General features: G+C 36.1%; 1 protein-coding gene across 2 annotated transcripts in view; it reads left to right on the top strand.

Moving 5' to 3' along the window:
• The first annotated feature begins 12340 nt into the window (after positions 1–12340).
• The window catches only part of GCSAML (germinal center associated signaling and motility like), a 46244-nt gene continuing 37883 nt past the window's right edge, over positions 12341–20701 (top strand). The window contains exons 1-2 of one of the 2 annotated variants that reach the window (XM_027050657.2): positions 12341–12524; positions 19969–20028. In XM_027050657.2, coding sequence (XP_026906458.1) covers positions 12496–12524; positions 19969–20028 — 89 coding nt within the window. In that variant the 5' untranslated portion in view covers positions 12341–12495. The remainder of the gene's footprint in view (positions 12525–19968; positions 20029–20701) is intronic. The other variant, XM_027050658.2, reaches the window with a different exon arrangement.

The raw sequence follows: 20701 nt of genomic DNA, 5'->3' as shown, positions 1-20701 counted from the left end.
AGAGCAATACACTTTTACACATATTATGGAATAATTTCACTGGTTAGTATTTCTTATTTCTCTAGCACTGGTCCCCAACTGAACCATGATTAATTTACTCTTCAGTTTGTGTAAACATTTGGGTAAGCATAATTACTAAGAATTTGGCCTTTGAAATTTGTCAAGACTGGATTTGCACATTGCACTTCAACTAACTAGTTCTGGCTATTAGTCTAGCCTCTTAAATTACTTGCCTTCCATTTTTTGATATGTATATTAAAAGATTTGCAGAATATAATTCTAAATTTTTAAATTCTGTGAAGGTAAGGGCTATATTTACCCTAGTTACTATTACATTGTGCCTTATCCTAATATATGCCTTGATATGACAGCATCCAATACATATACATTATTATTATTATTATTATTAATCAATGAATGAATGATTCTGGGTCTATTCTGTTTAGGAGTATATAATGCTTTTGATATAACACAGGAATATAGTCATTGGAATATGCAATTGACATGATTTACTCCAATATGAGTCATTTTACATCCAAAATAATTTTATCTGATTTTTGAATTATCCCTGAATTATCCAGATTACTCCTAATTTAACTCTGTAAAGGGCTATTATGAATGCCACCTTAGAAATGGGGCCCCTGGGGCTTTGAATGGGCTTGCTAAAGGTCAAATGGCTATTAAAGGGTAGAGCAAGGACTGCACATAAGCTTGCACTTCTAAGTGATGTTTCTTTTATATTTCATGCACTTCCTTAGTGACCTAGTGTAATCCCTTCAAATACTAACTAAATCCTGAAGACTTTCCAAATTATATCTGTGACCAGCACCTCTATGCCAAACTTCAGGTTTATGTAGCTAACTGCCTCTACTGAATCTTTGTTTGGGTGGTGTTATGGACTGAATTGTGTCCTCCCCGCCCCCAATCTCCAGTGTAACTCCCATCTACAGTGAAAGAAATGTACTTTTAATTTTTCTTTCCTTGTGTTTGTGTTAGTGAGTTAATATGTGTGTGGCAAACTGTGATGGGAACATATGCATTAGTTTGCTAATGTTGATAGAACAAAATATGAAAAAAATGAGTATCTAAAGCAACAGGAAGTTATTTCTCACTGTTCTGGAGGATATGGTTTTATAAAGATCAAGGTTCCATCAGGGTTGGTTTCTCCTGAGACATCTCTCCTTGGCTTGTAGATGGTAACACCTTTTTGTGTCTTCACATGCTTTTTTCCCCCTCTATGTGTGCATTTCTGGTGTCTGCGTGTCCAAATCTCTTTTTATAACACTAGTCATTTTGGATTACTACCCACCCTATTGGCCTTATTTCAAGTTAATTACTGCTTTAAGGATTCTATATGCAAATATGCATTCTAAGGTACTGGAATCAAGCCTTCAAAATATGAATGGGGGGGGGCATAATGCAGTCCGTAGCACTGTGATTTTTCAATTCTAAAAGTTCAGAACAATGGTCAATGCCTTAAGAGGAAAAAGTTCACTTTTTTTCTGTTTTATTGAGACATGATTGACAAATGTATATATTTAAGGGGTGCATAGCAATATTTTTACATATGTATGCATTGCAAAATGATTCCCTTAATTAAGATAACCTATCCATCACCACACATTTTTGCCTTTTTTCCCCCCTGTGTGTGGTGAGAACATAGACTTATTCTTTTAGCACATTCCTTTTTTTTTTTTCTTTTCTGGAAAGAGAGAGAGAGTGAGAGTGGGAGTGGGAGAGAGGAACAGAGGAAGAGAGAGAGAATATTAAGCAGGTTCCACACTCAGGACAGTGCCCAAAATGGGGCTTGTTCTCATGACTATGAGATCACCTGAGCTGAAATCAAGAGTCAGATGCTCAACTGACTGAGCTACCCAGGTGCCCATTTTAGCACATTTCAAGTATATAACAGGATTTTTAGCTACAATCACTGTGTTGTATATTACACCACCAGAACTTATGAATCCTATAGCTGAAAGCTTATACCCTCATGTTAGTTAGCTCTGACAAATTCTAAAACTCTCATTTAAGCAAGCAATACAGAAACAATGTCACAAAGGACACCTCTCAGGCTAGCATGTGAGTTCTTACATCCCTTCCAGACAATTTGAGAAGACAAATTTTACTTAGGCAAAGAATCATGATACCTGTGTGCATGGCTGCACACATTCACATACACATACACCCACAGATACACATCCTATTATTGTCCACCATCTTTGCTGAAACACAGGTGCATCTGAGTATCATTCAGTCTACTTACAGAAATAGAAAAGAAATTTTTCTAATACCACAGATACATTAGAGCAGCTTGCTGGTTTGGGAAAAACAAAAGCAGGATGCTATTTGACTTGGTTATTATTATTTTTTTTTACTGTTGCTTTGCTTAACTGATCATGATCTATGGAATTAATTGAGATTTAAACTGTGGATGCTGAGGAACATCCATACTGTTTTCCACAGTATCTGTATCAATTTAGAGTCCTACTAACAATGCACATAAGTTCCTTTTTCCACATTCTCACTTATTTTTGTTATCTTTTATCTTTTTGAAAATAAAGATTCCAGCAGGTATGAAGTGCTATCTTATTATTGTTTTTATTTGCAATTCCTAATGACGAGTGGTGTTAAGCCCCCTTTTTATGTACCTGGTTTTCCATGTTCATTGTAACATTATTTCACAGTAGCCAAAATATGGAAATAACCTGTATCTATTGGAGGGTGAATAGATAAAGAAAATGTGGATATACAAATATATAATGGAATATTAATCAGCCATAAAAATGAAATCCTGCCATTTGAAACAACATTGGTGAAACCGGAGGGTGTTATGCTAAGTGAAATAAGTCATACAGAGAGAAAAAATACTGTATAATGTCATCTACATGTGGAAATGAAAAAGGGAAGAGGAAAGAAAGAAAGAAAAAGAAAGAAAGAAAGAAAGAAAGAAAGAAAGAAAGAAAGAAAGAAAGAAAAAGAAAGTGAGAGGTAAAGGAAGGAAGGAAGGAAGCAATTCAAACTCATAGAAGCAGATAATAAAATGAAGGTTGTTAGGGGCTAGGGAGTGGGAAAAATGGGGAGATACTACTCAAAGGGTACAAACTTTTAGTTATTAGATAATTAAGTTCTGAGGATCTAATGAACAGCGTGGTGAATATCGTTTTATTGTTTTTGTTGTTGCTGTTGTTGTTTTTGGTTTCAGGAGTAGAATTCAGTGATTCGTCATTTATATATAACACCCAGTGGTCATCACAACAAGTGCCCTCTTTAATGACCATCACGGATTTAGCTCATCTCCCATCTGCTTGTCCTTCAGCAACCCTCGGTTTGTTCTTTATAGTTAAAAGTCTCTTTTATGATTTATCTTGCTCTCTCCTTTTTCTTCTTTCTGCCATATTCATCTGTTTTGTTTCTTAAATTCCACATATAATTGAAATCATATAGTATTTGTCTTTCTCTGACTGACCTATTTTTCTTAGCATAATAAGTCTAGCACCATACAAGTCATTCATTGCAAATGGCAAGATTTCGTTCTTCCTAATGGCTGAGTAATATTCTTATTTGTGCGTGTATGTATATATGTTATATATCTGTGTGTATATACAGCTTGAAGTCCAGAATCTTGATGCCTCCATCTTGCTTTTCTTTTTCAAGTTTGCTTTGACTATTCAGAGTCTTTTGTGGTACCATAGGTCTGTCCTAGCTCTGTGAAAAATGCTATTGGTATTTTGTAGGGATTGCATTAAATGTGTAGATTGCTTTGGGTAGTATGAACTTAAAAAATATATTTGTACATCCATTCAAGATATATTACAAAGCTGTAATCATGAAAAAAATATGGTAGAGGCACAAAAACAGACACTCAGATCCGTGGAACAGAATAGAGAGCCCAGAAATGCACCCACAAATATATGGCCGACTAATCTTTGACAAATCAGGAAAGAATATCTAATGGAATAAAGACAGTCTCTTCAGCAAATGGTGCTGGGAGAACTGAACAACAACATGCAGAAAAATGAACCTAGACCATTTTCTTATACCATACACAAAAATAAACTCAAAAATGGATGAAAGACCTAAATGTAAGACAGGAAGCCATCAAAATCCTAGAAGAGAAAGCAGGCAAAAACCTCTTTGACCTCGGCCCAGCATTCTTACTCAACACATCTCTGGAGGCAAGGAAAACAAAAGCAAAACTGAGCTATTGGGACCTCATCAAAAAAAAAAAAAAAGATTCTGCACAGTGAAGGAAACAATCAACAAAACTAAAGGCAACCTATGCAATGGGAGAAGATATTTCCAAATGACATGTCAGATAAAGTGTTAGTATCCAAAATCTATAAAGAACTTATCAAACTCAACACCCAAGAAACAAATAATCCAGTGAAGAAATGGGCAAAAGACATGAATGGGCACTTCCAAAGAAGATATCCAGATGGCCAACATGAAAAAATGCTCAACATCACTCATCATCAGGGAAATACAAACTAAAACCACAATGAGATAACACTTACTCCAGTCAGAATGGCTAAAGTTAACAACTCAGGCAATGACAGATGTTGGCAAGGATTGGAGAAAGAGGATTTCCTTTGCACTGCTGGTGGGAATGCAAACTGGGGGCAGCCACTCTGGATAAACAGTATGGAGTTTCCTAAAAAAAAACCAAAAACAAACAAACAAACAAAAAACCCCAACAACAATACAAAACTACCCTATGACCCAGCAATTGCGCTACTAGGTATTTATCCAAGGGATACAGGTGTGCTGTTTCGAAGGGGCTTATGTACCCCAATGTTTATAGCAGCGCTATCGACAATAGCCAAAGTATGGAAAAAGCCCAAATGTCCTCTGGTGGATGAATGGATAAAGAAGATGTGGTGTATATATACAATGCAGTATTACTCAGCAATAAAAAAGAATGAAATCATGCCATTTGCAACTAAGTGGATGGAACTAGAGGGCATATGTTAAGCAAAATTAGTCAGAGAAAGACAAATATCATATGACTTCACTCATGAGGACTTTAAGATACAAAACAGATGAACATAAAGGAAGGGAAGCAAAAATAATTTAAAAACAGGGAGGGGGGAAAACATAAAATACTTAAATATGGAGAACAGAGGATTGATGGAAGGATTGTGGGAGTGGGGATGGTCTAAATGGGTAAGGGGCATTAAGGAATCTACTGAAATCATTGTTGTACTATATGCTAATGAACTTGTATGTAAATTACAAAAAAACACCCTTATTTACTATGAATATGTAAATCATAATGTAATTACCTATAATTAAAAAATAAAAGTATATAAAAATGTTTGTACTTCCAGTCCATGAGCATGAAATGTTTTCCATTTCTTTATTTCTTTTAACTCAAATTTATTTTATAAGTGTTTTATAGATTTTAGAATACAGATCTTTTACTTCTCTGGTTAAGGTTTATTCCTAGGTATCTTACGGTTTTTGGTTGTGTGTGTGTTTCTTTGTGTTGAGAAATTCAACTGTGTCTTGTTCTCTTGACAGTAGTGACTTTATGAAGAGGAGGTCCTGTCACGCCCTGCAGTGCATTATCACCTGTTCACCAGAACCTGGCTCTTCAGGAGAGTGTCCTATCTGTGTTGCTTACACTCTGCTGTTGTGTCTGAGTCACCTTTCTTTTGAGTGTGGTTTTCTGCACCGACTCTCTGCCTGTTGTGGGTCTTGATAGCTCTTTGTTGCATTATAAAACCCTGCCAGATGAGCTCTAAGGAACCATGTATGCCAGGGAACTTGGGAGTAGCGTGTGGTATTAGCAGAATTTGTGTTTAGCCACTAGTCTTATGCTGGATCCCTGAAGCACTGTAGCAGCTGGGGGATTTCACGGGGGGCAGTGGGTGTGTGTGAGGCTGAGCACAGTGCGCCATGGCATGGCTGGGCATGGCTGGGCCTGGTTTGTGATGGTGGGTAGGCCCATTCGGAGATTTAACAAAATGTGACATGAGACCTGGATTTAGGCTACAAATGTCTGTGCAACCTGACTTCCTGCAGGTGGCTCTGTGTTTATGCTGGTGGGCAGGGGAGGAAAATGGTATCTGTCATCTCCCTACTTTTTAAAGAAGGCCCCAACATGCTCTGGAAACAGTATGAACAGGTCTGTCTCTCATTAGTGCCCAGCATTGAGTAACCTGCCAGTTTTTATACTGCCTCTCTGCACAGGTTGCTGTATCTTAGATTTGTGACTCAGGTATCACTTGCTTTCTTGACTTGTCCAGTGCTGAGTCAGTTGACTTTTAATGTTCCAGGCTCCATGTCCCACTGGTTAAAAAAAAAAAAAACAACTCATGAAATTCAGCCCCTTTGGATGTTAAAGACAAATATTGTGAAGATTAGTCTTCCTGATTTGGCTCCCTGGTGAAGGCCTATTTCTGAATGCAGAAAGGCCCTCTCTGAATGCAGAGCTCCTGCTCTCTCTCCTACAAGCAACCTCCCTTTGGCTACCTGACTTTCCTAACCTTTCAAGAATTATTTTTTTAAGATTTTATTTTTTTAAAGTTTATTTATTTTGAGGGAGAGAGAGAGCACAAGGTGGGAAGGGCAGAGAGAGAGAGAAGAAAAGAGATTCCCAAGCAAGCTCTGCACTATGCAGAGCCCTACATGGGACTTGATCTTAGGGACCATGAGATCAGGACCTGAGCCTAAACTGAGTTGAATACTTACCAACTAACTCACCCAGGAGCCCCCCTTCCTTAATCTTTCAGATTCAATGTCTCTGTATTTAGTTGTGGAGTTTGTTCTGTCAGTCTTGGGATCCCTCTCTGGTTTATTAACTTGAATGTGGATGATATCTAGTTGAAAATATAGGATATGCTGAGGTCAGGGTCCTCCTACTCTGCCATCTTCCTGAGATCTCCCCCATCATGTTGTATACTTTAAATAAATACAGTTTTTTTAAATAAGCAATTCTAACTAACTAACTAAATTTTTTTTAGAAAGTAAGAATGCTGATCTCTGGTCCAGGAAGATGGGGTATGGGGTACTCCACATCTTAAAGCCAGCTCTGTGTCATTCTTACTGAGAACCTTTTCACCAACATATATTCTAACAAAGCACAACCCATGAGCTGTGCACCATGAGCACCACAGACATGATATGCTTCAAGAATGCAGACCCTTTACTGTCAGGGATTCTGGATCCACTATCCAGAGTAAAAGTTTGAATCAGTAGCTTTAATAACTCTCTATGGGCTTGTTTCATTTCCAGGATAAGGCAGGGCTCAGCTCCCCATCTGGATGAGCTCCATTTTCTGTGGCTTATTATAATGTATCTAGGGACCCATAGAGAGGGCAATTTTGATAATAATCTATTCAATTAGGTATTTTCATATTGTTTCTTTTCTTTTTCTTTTTTAATTGAAGTATAATTGACATACAATATCCAATCAATTTTGCTATACATCATAGTTATTAGATCTTTTTATGTTATGAAACAATCCCCATGAGTCCAGGTACCATCTGTCACCATACAAAGTTATTAAATTATTATTGACTTTATTCCCTATGATGTACTTTACATCCTTAAGATTTATTAGTTTTATAGCTGAAAATTTATACTTCCTAGCCCCTTCACCTATTTTACCCATTCCCAACACCTCCCATCTCTGATAACCAACAGATATTTTTCCCTGTTTCTAGGAGTCTGTTTCTGTTTTGTTTGCTTATTTCTTTTTCAGATTACACATATAACTTAAATAATATTGGTCTTTTTATGACTTATTCCATTTAGCATAATACCCTCAAGGTCCATCCAAGTTATATATATATATATATATATATATATATATATATATATATATATATCTGTCACATCTTTACCCATTCATCTGTCAATGGGCACTTAGTTGCTTCCATATACTGGATATTATAAATAATAATGCAATGAACATATGAGTTCAAATAGGTGTTTTCACTTTCTTTGGGTGAAAACCTAGAACTGGAATTGTTGGATCATATGGTAGTTCTGTTTTTAATTTTTTGAGAAACCTCTATACTACACCAATTTATATTTTATCCAACAGTGTATGAATGTTCCCTTTTCTCCACATCCTCACCAATTCTTTTTATTTTTGTCTTATAATAATAGTCAAACTGACAGATGTGAGGTGATATCTCATTGTGGTTTTGATTTGGTTTTCCTGATACTAGTGATGTTGAGTATAGTCTCATGAGCCTGTTGACCATTGGTATATCTGCTTAGAAGAATGTCTATTCAAGTCTGCTCATTTTTAAAAATTGGGTTTTATGTTTTTTGACATTAAATTATGTAAGTTCTTTATAGGTTTTGGATTTAGCTCCTTATCAAGTGTATGATTTGCAAATAGCTTCTCCCATCCAATAGGTTGCCTTTTCATTTTATTTAATGATTTTCTTCACTGTGCAAAAGCTTTTTATTTTAATGTAGTCCCAATGGCTTAATTTTGCTTTTGTTTCCCTTGCCTCAGGAGACATATCTAGAAAAATGTTGCATTCGCCTATTTCAAAGAAATTACTGCCTGTGCCTTCTCCTAGGATTTTTATAGTTTCAGGTATCACATTTAGATCTTTAATCCATTCTAAGTTTGTTTTTGTGTATGCTGTCAAAAAGTGATCCAGTTGTATTCTCTTTGCATGTAGCTGTTGTTTTCCTACCACCATTTGTTGAAAAGACTGTCTTTTATTCATCGTATATTCTTTCCTCCTTTGTCATAAATTAATTGACCATCTTTTATTCATCATATATTCTTTCCTCCTTTGTCATAAATTAATTGACCATATAATTGTAGGTTTATTTCTGGGCCCTCTATTCTTTCACATTGATTTTTGTGTCTAGTTTAAGTGGAATATTAGTCATACAGAGGAAGAGATTGTGCCATTTAAGACAACATGGATAGACCTAGTGGGTATTCTGCTAAGTGAAAAAAATCAAACTGATAAAGACAAATACCATATGATTTCACTCACATGTGGCATCTTAAAAAAACCCAATGAACAAAATATAAAATTAGAATCATACCTACAAGTACAAAGAAAAAACTGATTGTTTCCAGGGGGAATAGAGTGGGGGGTGTTGGGTAAAATGGGCTAAGGGGAGTGGAAGGTATAGGCTTCCAGTTATGGAATGAAGAAGTCATGGGTATAAAAGGGACAGCATAAGGAATGTAGTAAATTTTACTATAATAGTTTGTAATGGGGCAGATGGTAGCTACAGTTGTGGTGAGTATAGTGTAATGTACAAAATTGTTGAATCACTGTGTTGTACACCTGAATGTAATTTAACTTTTCATGTCAACTATATCAATTAAAAATGGTTTTGAAGTGAAAAAAAATCATAGTGATAGGATAGAGCTGGTAGCTAGTTGACAATGCAGGTGGTAATCATTTTGTGCTGTATGAATGTGTCAAATCAACACATTATCTTATACATCTTATACTTCTACAATATTATATGTCAAGTATATCTTAGTAAAAAATTAAAGGTGTTGGCATACTTAATTTTTTTTAACGTATATTTAATATTGAAAGACAGAGAGAGACACTGCATAAGCATGGGAGGGGAAGAGAGAGGAGTAACACAGAATCCAAAGGAGGCTCCAGGCTCTGAGCTGTCATCACAGAGCCCTACGTGGGGCTGGAACTCACAAATCACTAGATCATGACCTGAGCCGAAGTCGGACGCTTAACCAACTGAGCCACCCAGGCTCATACTTTAAAAAAAGAAAGAAATGGACATAATTTAAAAAAGAAAGAAAATAGGAGAAGGAAATGCCCATGCATATGTAATTTAACCATAAAACCTGATTAATTGTCCTCAGTATGATGTGTCTTTCTACCGGAAAAGAAAACAGAATGTTCAAATTTTATTTTGAGGGATATGTGAAAATATTTTTATTGACTTCCTCCTTCTCCTCCTCCTCTTCTTCTTGTTCTTCTTCTTCTCCTATTAATTATTGAGGACATAGCAGAATGACAAAAGAGCTTGTTCTAAGAACATTTTGAATAATAGAGATTTTTATGTTATTCTACAGTGACAAAATTAAGATTACTAAATTATATATAATTTTAACTTTATACTTACAACAAACCTAAAACCACCTGCTTTTCTATTAGTGATAAGTGCATAATAACATCAATTTCTACAGCTTTACCTCTAATATTGTTAGAACATAAGCACTAGAAACCTTAAAATTTGCTAATTCCTAGTGTCAAAGAAAACAACAGAGTATCAGAGCACTAAAGGCAGCTGAGGTAGTCCAGACAAGAGACAATATGCCTGGGGAAAAGTGCACCATGAAATCTGCTGAGAGGAAAGTTCCCAGGAAGTTACAGGAAGAATGTTCATAACAGGTGTGCTAATGAAAGGTTAAATACTTGCATTCCAGACACATGCAGCAAGGCCACAAATCTGTGTAGTTTGTCAAACCAAACTGCAACATTCATCATTCAGGCAAATGTTTTCAACTAGGTTCTGATCCTAAAAAGGATGGTGACTAGGACCTCCTCACATTCTCCAACACTTTGACTTTTGTAGCCTTCAAATTTCTGGTCATTTTGGGCAACAGCACTGGAGGAAACACAACACTTCATTGTGACATATTCAGGCAAGTGGCATCATAACAGGAAATTTTTCTCCTACATTTGCAAATATTTTGTGACCACCAAGGTAGGTACATTCCCAACAAATTCCTGATGAGCACCAATTAGGCCAATTATATAATTCTTAAGCAGAAAGCAATCATGATCATGATAGAGATCATCAGCCAAGAAATTATAAGGGAAGAAAACTTTAGATAAAACTTAGTAAAAGCTTCAGTGAAAACATGGTTCCTGGGGTCTTGTGAATTAAACTAACAACAGAAAGATTAACCGAGACAAAACTTACAAATTTATTAATTTTTAGTTTTACATTCATGGAGTTTCACAGCAAGGAAGTGAATTTCTAATGGAGCAATAAAATATGAGAGCTTATATACCACCTTATCAAGGTAAAGTAAAGGGACAAAAGCACACTTAAAAACTTAAAAATTTGTTAGAGAATATAACTCATGTTAAGTATTTTTAACACACACACACAGCCCAAAAGGACATAAGGAAACTACTTTTGGAGGTGACATATACCCTTATAACTTTGATTGTGATGATGGTATTATCATGACTGTGTATATACAGCCAAATTCACCAGAGTGTAACTATATTCAATAACAACACTCGGAAAATTGGTGGCCTAGTGTCTAGCTACTCAAAGGAACTGCTGGAGTGGCATGACCAGCAACTTGTTAGAATGGCAGAATGTTGAGCTGAGTTTGACAGAATCAGAATTTGCATTTAACAGAGTCCTCTGATGATTGGTAAGATGTGAAAGTCTGGGAACCAGGGTTTGGTGCATAAGTTCTCAAATATAAATTTGGTAAAGCATAACGCCAGCATGCGGTGTGTGACAGTCCTGCTTCAAATACAGTTTTCCCATGCTCTGATTGAAACAAAAAAGAGTAATACAATATTTAGAAATGATTGCAAAGCATTTGAAACCCTTGAGCTCTGCTGATGGGGAGCAGTAACAAACTTCCTCAGTCTTGGTGTCATCATACAGTTTAAAAAAACACTTTGGGATAGATGAGCATATAATTCTGAAGTTAGCAAATCAATTCCTTGTTGGATAAAAACTGAAGTTTTTATCTGTTCTACACTCTGTTGGGTGAGAGACATTGTGAATAAGCTACTTCATTCCCCCAACAGCAATAACTCAGGGTCAGCAGTCAGCTAATCGCCTGTCTGGAAATTATCACTGAGGCCAGCTTGTACTCTGTGGCTCTGCTGGGTGGTGTAGGGGAGGAAGTGGGAGACCAGATGGTAGAGATGGGTCTGTCAGGCTCTTCTCTTTCCCCATTGCAACACTAGCCTTGGAACAACAGGAAGAAGCACATTTGCTTCTTTACCTAGCTTGAATAACATCAGTACTCTTCTATTTTCATACTTTTTCTCTCTTTTTTCCATCTTATTTTTTTGAAGTATTAGACCTCTTAGGAAAAACATTTATGTTTGATTTAACTTTTACAACCCCAGGAACAAGCAAATTTCACTTTTTTTTTACACATTCCCTACAAGAAGCTTTCTTTTTGTGTGTTTGGAAGAGGACAAAATATTGGTATTTTGGAGATCTCAGATTTCTGGAGAATAGGAAAGCTCCTACCCCTTCTGACTCTCCAATCTGGAATTTCCTTGGAAGCAAAGTGAACACAGAATGTTAGGTTTAATCTCTGATGTTTCAGCTTGATTTTTCTTTATACACAAGCACACACGCATGTCTTCCTTTCCCCCTCCCCTTCAGAGCAGTTCCTGCCTTCTCTACCATGCCCAGCCCTTAGCAGCTCATGGTTGTGACCACACAAGCCAGTGGTCAGATGCAACGTCCTGCTCATAACTGTGCCCATTGTTGCCAAAAGTGGAGTGAAACTCAGGAGCTGAAAAACAGGGTCACAGTGAGAAAATGGGGAATTCTCTACTGAGAGAACTCAAGTAAGTCTGGCTCTGGGCAAGGCTGTTTCTTGGAAGAAGAGGGAAAAGGAGACTGGGTGTATGCATTTTGAATGATGAGACAGTTTGCTTTAAGAGGTGTGTACCTGAAGACAGCATTCTTTAAGAACTCGCAGTGACCTCTCGCTGCCTCAATTTACTCACTCCTTCTTTTGCTTTACTTTGGAAAGGTTGTAAGGTTACCATATTTAGAAAATAAAAACACAGGATGCCAATTCAAGTTTGAATTCAGATAAACAATTTTTTTTTTAGTGTATATATGCCTTATGTAATATTTGGAGCATTATTGCTTGGTCATACTTATACTAAACAAATTATTTGTTCTTTATCTGAAATTCAAATTTAACTGTGTATTTTGCATTTTATTCAGGAACCTTGGTCTGTAGTCACTTGAATCTTTCTGCACCTTTCTATTTTCATCTGGGTATGGGATTTATCTTCCCACTCTTCAACTTCATGGGGTCTCTCTGTATGAGAATAAACAGTCAGGCTCTTGAAAGTCATGGATACAAAATAATGTACACCAATCCTTTTGATCTAAGTAGTGCCTTTTTGTGGTGACTTTATCCTTCCTTATCTTCTTTGAGTGCTTTTGAAGTTGTAGAATACATATGGATAATAGGCATCACTCTGCTTAATCTTAGAGGATTGTTTTTTAACACCTCACTCTCCCATCCACTTACCCTAACTCCTTCCACACAATCTTATTATCTTGTGTTATATAGCACGAGTAGATCTTTTTTTTTTTCCCAACATTTATTTATTTTTGGGACAGAGAGAGACAGAGCATGAACGGGGGAGGGGCAGAGAGAGAGGGAGACACAGAATCGGAAACAGGCTCCAGGCTCTGAGCCATCAGCCCAGAGCCTGATGCGGGGCTCGAACTCATGGACCGCGAGATCGTGACCTGGCTGAAGTCAGACGCTTAACCGACTGCGCCACCCAGGCGCACCTCGAGTAGGTCTTTAAAATTAAGATATAGGGACGCTTGGGTGGCTCAGTGAGCCTGGAGCCTGCTTCCGATTCTGTGTCTCACTCTCTCTCTCTGCCCCTCCCCCACTCATGCTCTGTCTCTCTCTGTCTCAGAAATAAAGAAACATTAAAAAAATTTTAAAAAGTAAAAATAAAATTAAGATATAATTTACATGTAACATTGTACACATTTAAAGTGCACCACTTGCTACTTTGATACATATATATGTTGTACTGTGTTACTGCCATAGTGTTAACAAACACCTCTATCACAACACATAAATTATCATTTCTTTTTTTTTGTGATTGGAACAATTAAGATCTAGTCCCTGCCCCTCCCCCACTCATGCTCTGTCTCTCTCTGTCTCAGAAATAAAGAAACATTAAAAAAATTTTAAAAAGTAAAAATAAAATTAAGATATAATTTACATGTAACATTGTACACATTTAAAGTGCACCACTTGCTACTTTGATACATATATATGTTGTACTGTGTTACTGCCATAGTGTTAACAAACACCTCTATCACAACACATAAATTATCATTTCTTTTTTTTTGTGATTGGAACAATTAAGATCTAGTCCCTTAGCAAGTTTGAAATTTACAATATAATCTTATTGATTATAATCACTATACTGTGAGTTACATCTCCAGGACATATTTATGTATTCATTGCAAGTTTGGGCCCTTAAATAAAATCTCCCTAATTCCCCACCCCCGGCCCTGGTAACCACCATTCTACTCTTGGTTTCTACTAATTTAGCTTTTTAAAATTGCACATATATGGGATATTTGTCTTTCTCTGTCTGGCTTATTTCACTTAGCATAATGCCCTCAAGGTCATGCCTTATATTATATAATACATAACATATATTATCTATCTATCTATCTATCTATCCATCCATCCATCCATCCATCATCTGTCACATCTTCTCTATATACTTGTCTATTGATAGTCACTTAGATTGTTTCCACATCCTGAGTAGTGTAAGTCATTTTGCAATAAACATTGCAGTGCAGATATCTCTTTGATACCCTGTTTTCATTTCCTTTGGCTGTATTTACAGAAGCGGGATTGTTGAATTATATGGTAGCTCAATTTTTAATTCAAAAATTGCTTTCCATAGTGGCTAGGTCAACTTACATTTCTACCAACAGTGTAAAAGGGTTCCGTTTTCTCTACATCCTTGCCAACACTTGATTTCTTCTTCTTGATGGTAGCTATTCTAACAGGTGTGAGGTGATATCTCATTGTGGTTTTGATTTGCATTCCCCCACTAATTAGTGACATGGAACATATTTTCATGGACCTATTGGCCATCTGTATGTCTTATTTGGAACAAAGTCTATTTAGATCCTCTGCCCACTTTTTTTTTAAGTTTATTTATTTTGAGGGAGAAATATTGGTTTTGAGAAAGTGGTTTTGATATGTGTTTCCCTAGTGATTAGTAATGTTGAGCACTATTTAATGTAACTTTTGGCCACTTGGTTGTGTTCTTTGACACAACTGCGTTAATCTGCCCATGGCAAAACTCTAATCAACTTACTCCTGTGTTTCAGTGGACACATCCATTTCCCACTACCTAACATGTAAATTATATACCACTTGTTTTGCAATTTTAGGTCTTATATATTCTGTTTTACTAAGTCCCTCCTTCTTGTTCTCTTATCACTTTGGGCATTGCCTCCATCACTTGACTTAGCAACCAAACTCTAATCAACTTTTTTCTATTTACTAGGGAATCTCTCAAGGGTAATTGTTGCCTTGTCTCTGTGTCTCCCTAGAACTTAGCACAAAACAAGGATTTAAAGAAAGTATAATTAATTTTGTTAAATATACTTTTCTGCCCTTTCTACCATAAATATGTTTTATGGACCTTATATCCTTATCAATCTGACCACTGGTTACTCTTTTAATTTTAAGCTTGTGTGCACTGGCTATCAGAACTCTTAGTCAAAAGTACATTTTCAACCATCTTTCCTTATCAAAATATTCATTCTGCAATGCCCTGGCCAAATTCTACATCTTTCTTATCTCTGCCAGAAGTTATCCTTTCACTTTTTTGTGACTTGTAAATGGTTTATGTGCATTTATGACGCTAATCACATTCTACCTAGTGTCATGATTATACATATACAAGTCTTTTAGATTATGGATCCTCTGATTACAATGACAGTGCCTTTAAAACCTGAAAAATCCCTGAAACTTGTGCTTATGTTCTATGGAAAGTAGGCTTTCTATAATTTTTTTTTCTTTTGGCTGTTATGAAGAAGCATGTATAATTCTCACTCCAGAACGATGATCTGCTTCAGAATACTGAGATTAAAAGGAGTTTTCCATTTTTAGTCGTGTCCCTTTTTGCATTGATTTTTAAATTTTATTTTTTATTGTTTATTTATTTTGAGAGAAAGAGTGGGGGAGGGAGATAAAGAGCAGTGGGGAGCAGAGAAAAAGGGAGAGAGTATTCCAAGCAGGCTCCATGCTGTCAGAACAGGGCCCAGTGTGGGGCTCAGTGTCACAAAACACGAGATCATGACCTGAACCAAAATCAAGAGTTGGACACTTAATTGACTGAGCCATGCAGGCACTCTGATAATAACACCGTTTGAAACATGGGCACTTAACTCCACACCAGTTGTCTGGCCATAATGCAACTACATTTGAAACTAAAGGGAAAATAATTCTAAAGAACTTCTAAACTTGGGGAAGAAAACACTCATGCAGATATTTGGCTCTTAGAGAGTTTGTGACTGCATAGATAAAATAATCTGCAGTCAGTCAGTACTTCCAGGAGTCAGAGGATGAATGTTCATTGAATGATGTTCCTTGTGAACTACATAATTCCTGTGAGTGATTCACTGAGACAAAATATACACTATATAGCACAAGAACCTGAAAACAAGTAGATAAAAAACAGCTATCACTGATTAATCACCTACCATGTTCTTTCTAGCTTATATGAATTGTTTGATTTTATCTTCACTACTAAATCTAGGATCTGGCAATATTCATACCCCTACTTTGAATATGGGGATATGGAATCAAAGAAACCAAGGAATGTATCCAGTACTATAGGAAAAGCAAGAAGGGATTTCCAAGGTGAAATTTATTGGGAACTATCTATTCCCTTTTTATCTAATTGTAGGACCTTCAAGCAATGATGCTAATGTGCTTTCCAAAGTTTACCAATAATTTACTCAAATAATACAGGAACACTAATTCAAAGGGATACATGCACCCCTTTGTTTATAGCAGCATTGTTTACAATAGCCAAGATATAGAGGCAACCCCAGTATCCATGGATTGATGAATGGATAAAGATGTGGTATGTATATACAATGGAATATTATTTAGCCACAAAAGAGAATGAAATCTTGCCATTTACAATGACATGGATGGAGCTAGAGAGTATTATCTTAAGCAAAATAAGTCAGAGAAAGACAAATACTATATGATTTCACTCATATATGGAATTTAAGAAACAAAACAAATGAGCCAATGGAAAAAAATAAAAGAGAGACAAATCAAGAAATGACCTCTTAATTATAGAGAGAAAAACTAATGGCTACCAGAGGGGAGGCGGGTGTGGGGATGGATTACATCATTGTTGGGTATTAAGGAGTACACTTGTTTTGATGAGCACCAGGTAATATATGGAAGCATTGAATTAGTATATTGAAAATTTGAAATTAATATAATACTGTATATTAGGTAACTGAAATTAAAATTAAAACTTAAAAAATCCAAATACTACCCATATATTCCAATTAAGTAATAGCTGTCTAAAGTTCCTTTGAACTGTTAGGGTTTTTTCCACTCTTGTTTATCCCTCTTGGAATTTATCTGTTGAAGAAATGATCTGGATTTTATTGGTTACATTTGTATGCTGTTGTTTCAAATATGTCTCTTATAAGTTGTAATTATAAACTGATGTTTGTATCTAGCTTCTTGATCAAATCCAAGGTTGAAGTTGGCGGAGAGGGATACTCCATAGGCAGTTTGTAGACTTTCCTTAGGAGGTACATATTTTTTCCCTAACTTTACTAAGATATAATTGACAAAATTGTTTTGTAATGTAAAAAAAAAATATTCTGGATAAATAAAAAAATTCACCAGTGAAAGGGGTGCTCTAGACAGAAATTACCTTATTTTACTTACTGGAATAAAATACCTCCCATTACCAATTAATCAATATGTCCAACCGTGCAACCCACATTTATTTGCCTGTTTATTTATTTCATGATCATAGTATATGAGGGTAATAATAACAACCACATCATACAGTAATTATAGAAAATAATGAGATAATCTTGTGAAATTCTTAAAGACTTTAAAAAAATGTTTATTTTTGAGAGAGAGAGAGAGAGAGGGAGACGATGAACCAGGGAGGGGCAGACAGAGAGGGAGACAGAGCATCCCAAGCAGGCTCTGTGCTGTCAGAGCAGAGCCTCACATTTCCCTTTATTTATATCTTGAAAATTGTCTTCTATGGCTTTCATATCATTTTAAGAGTATTTCGGGAAATTTTCTTTATTGTTTCCTTCTTTAAAATAAGGATTACTTATTACATTACAGTGCCTGACATATGTACATTTTTAGATATTTAATTTTTGATTTTCGATTGACTTCATAAAGAAATCAGGTGAAAGGGCACCTGGGTGGCTCAGTCGGTTAAGCGTCCGACTTCAACTCAGGTAACGATCTCTCACTCCGTGAGTTCAAGCCCTGTGTCGGGCTCTGGGCTGATGGCTCAGAGCCTGGATCCTGCTTCGGATTCTGTGTCTCCCTCTCTCTCTGTCCCTCCCCTGTTCATGCTCTGTCTCTCTCTGTCTCAAAAATAAATAAACGTTAAAAAAATTAAAAAAAAAAAGAAATCAAGTGAAAATTGTTGATTTTTTGGTATTTAGATTTCCTTTATGAAGTTATAATGTCTGAAACTTATGCCAAATATTTGGGAAGTAAAAAAAAAATAATTGTCAAAAAACACAGAAAGTATGGCAAAATTACGTTTGATCTCAACACTTTGACCAAGATACATTTTAAGGTTAATTTAATGTCTATTGTTTTAATTATTAGTTTTAATGATTCCTTAATTCAGTCAACAAATGTTTATGGCCTGACATTATCTAAATTTTGCTTGATTAAAGAAATACTTAGTGTACAGCAGAATTTAGTGTTCATTTCTGTTCAGTAATAATGACATGGAATTTCAATTAGGTTCCTGCTAATGTTAAGGATTTTATGTTTTTTTTTTAACTTTAAAATGCAAACATGTCTTAGAAGGATAAGTCAGTGAACTATTAATAATCTCAAGGAGAATTGTTTTATAAGATTCTTCATTGGCCACTTTAGAAAAATGGAATTATGAGAAAACCAGACTCTAGGGAAAAAGAAGAGAGCACATAGGACACTAAAATTAAATGTTGTCTGATTTGCAGTCTATGCTATTTGGTAATCATTACATCCAAATTTAACCGTTAGTGAATATTATCCAGAAATCTGTATGTCAGAACTTATCTCCACAAAGGACTCTTCTTCCAAAAATCTGATTTAGTTTGTATTTAACAAATACATAAGTATTCTATTCTTTGCTTACTGGTCAAATATGCCCATATATGATGATGATATTGAGCTTTTAAACATGAACACTGAGGAAATGTCTTCTGTAAATATTGATGGCAAGCAAGAGTGGGGATCTTGCTATCATAGTCTGGGATATTTTGCATACAATCTTCTATATAGAAGCAGGAGAACAGACACAATGATAATATAGGAAAAGAAAACATTCAAAGAAATATGATTTGGACAACTGGTGTAGAAGAAAATTTGATTCACTGAATCACAAGCTTGGGTCTGTATCTCACTATTATACATCTCACTATGTATAAGCAAGAAAGCCACTGATTTCTCTCACCTCAGTTCCATCACTGATTGCTTGCTTGATTCTTATAAGGATGATGATAGTTGGTGGGAAAACATCAAGAGTAATATGCACAACCAACTTCTCTGAAGGTGGGTGAAGATCATAATGTTCTGTATGTATATGTATGGCCAAACAGCAAGGCTTGAAGAATCTTGCTCTGGATCACATGGCCAAGGTTGATAGTGCTAGTATTCCACAGGGATGGATGAACCTGAGATGCTGGTCTCCTCTGGTCATCCTAGAGAAGTCAAGCCTTTCTGTGGTTAGGATCTTTCTCTATTCTTGGCCCCTCCCACCACCTTCTGACAGATCAGACTGTAGCCATTTCATCCTATTGTAGGCTTGGCCTCTTGTGGTTAATTTCTGAACTGCATTCTATATCTGTGACTCCCTGCCCTTTCTAAAGGACAAAGAAGTTTGTCAAAAAGAAAAGGCAGACTTTGTTTTAATGGTAAGGAAAGCAAGAAAAGGGGGTGAAGACATTTGAAGGGAGATAAGAATCTCTTCTTTTCTATGTGTTTCCATCTAGTTGCCTGAGAAACAATCAAAAGAAGCACAAGAAAGTAAACCAACATGTGGAAAGAAAATGGTAAGAACACAGCACATCAGAGTATTTTTCTCTGAGATTTATCTCTGTCTCACAAGAGACTGAGAATCTCTGTCTCACAAAAGTTAACATCTTATTTGAGACCTCTTAGAGCTGGACAGAATGATAGAATTCTTTGGTCTTTGCCTCTAAGACTTGGCAGAAGTTTATTTGGAGACCCTAAAAATAATGGGCTATTGGTGCACATGTTTCATTTCTTCATGGTTATACAAAGTACATGTACAAACAGAACTGAAATAAAGGATGGTTATTTCAGGTTGGCTATTTACAATGGACACACTTCCAACTTATTCTTCACACTTAGAATAATTTTTGGGAAATATAAGTCTCATCATGCTTTTTCCTCGAGACCCTTCAATTGTTCTCCACTGTATTCAGAATAAAATACAAACTCTTCACCAGGGACTACAATCCTATAAGGATTGACCCCTGAATGCTTCTCTACTCTCATTCCCCACTCCCCATCCTCAGCCATTATCTTCCAGGAATTCTGCTGTCATTTAATGTTCTTTAAGCCACCAAGCTCAGCCTGAAGTCAATGCCCTACTGTGCACTAGTACTGCTCTTTTAGCACTCATGGTTTTTATTTTCTGTCCTTATGCCTGAAAGTATCTCTTCCTGGAAATTTTGACTCTCACACTGTTCTCCCAAAAAT

The sequence above is a fragment of the Acinonyx jubatus genome, chromosome A1 (assembly GCF_027475565.1).
Source record: "Acinonyx jubatus isolate Ajub_Pintada_27869175 chromosome A1, VMU_Ajub_asm_v1.0, whole genome shotgun sequence".
Lineage (NCBI taxonomy): Eukaryota > Metazoa > Chordata > Mammalia > Carnivora > Felidae > Acinonyx > Acinonyx jubatus.
Note: the sequence above shows the minus strand (reverse complement) of the source record. Positions and strands in the feature narration are given on the sequence as shown.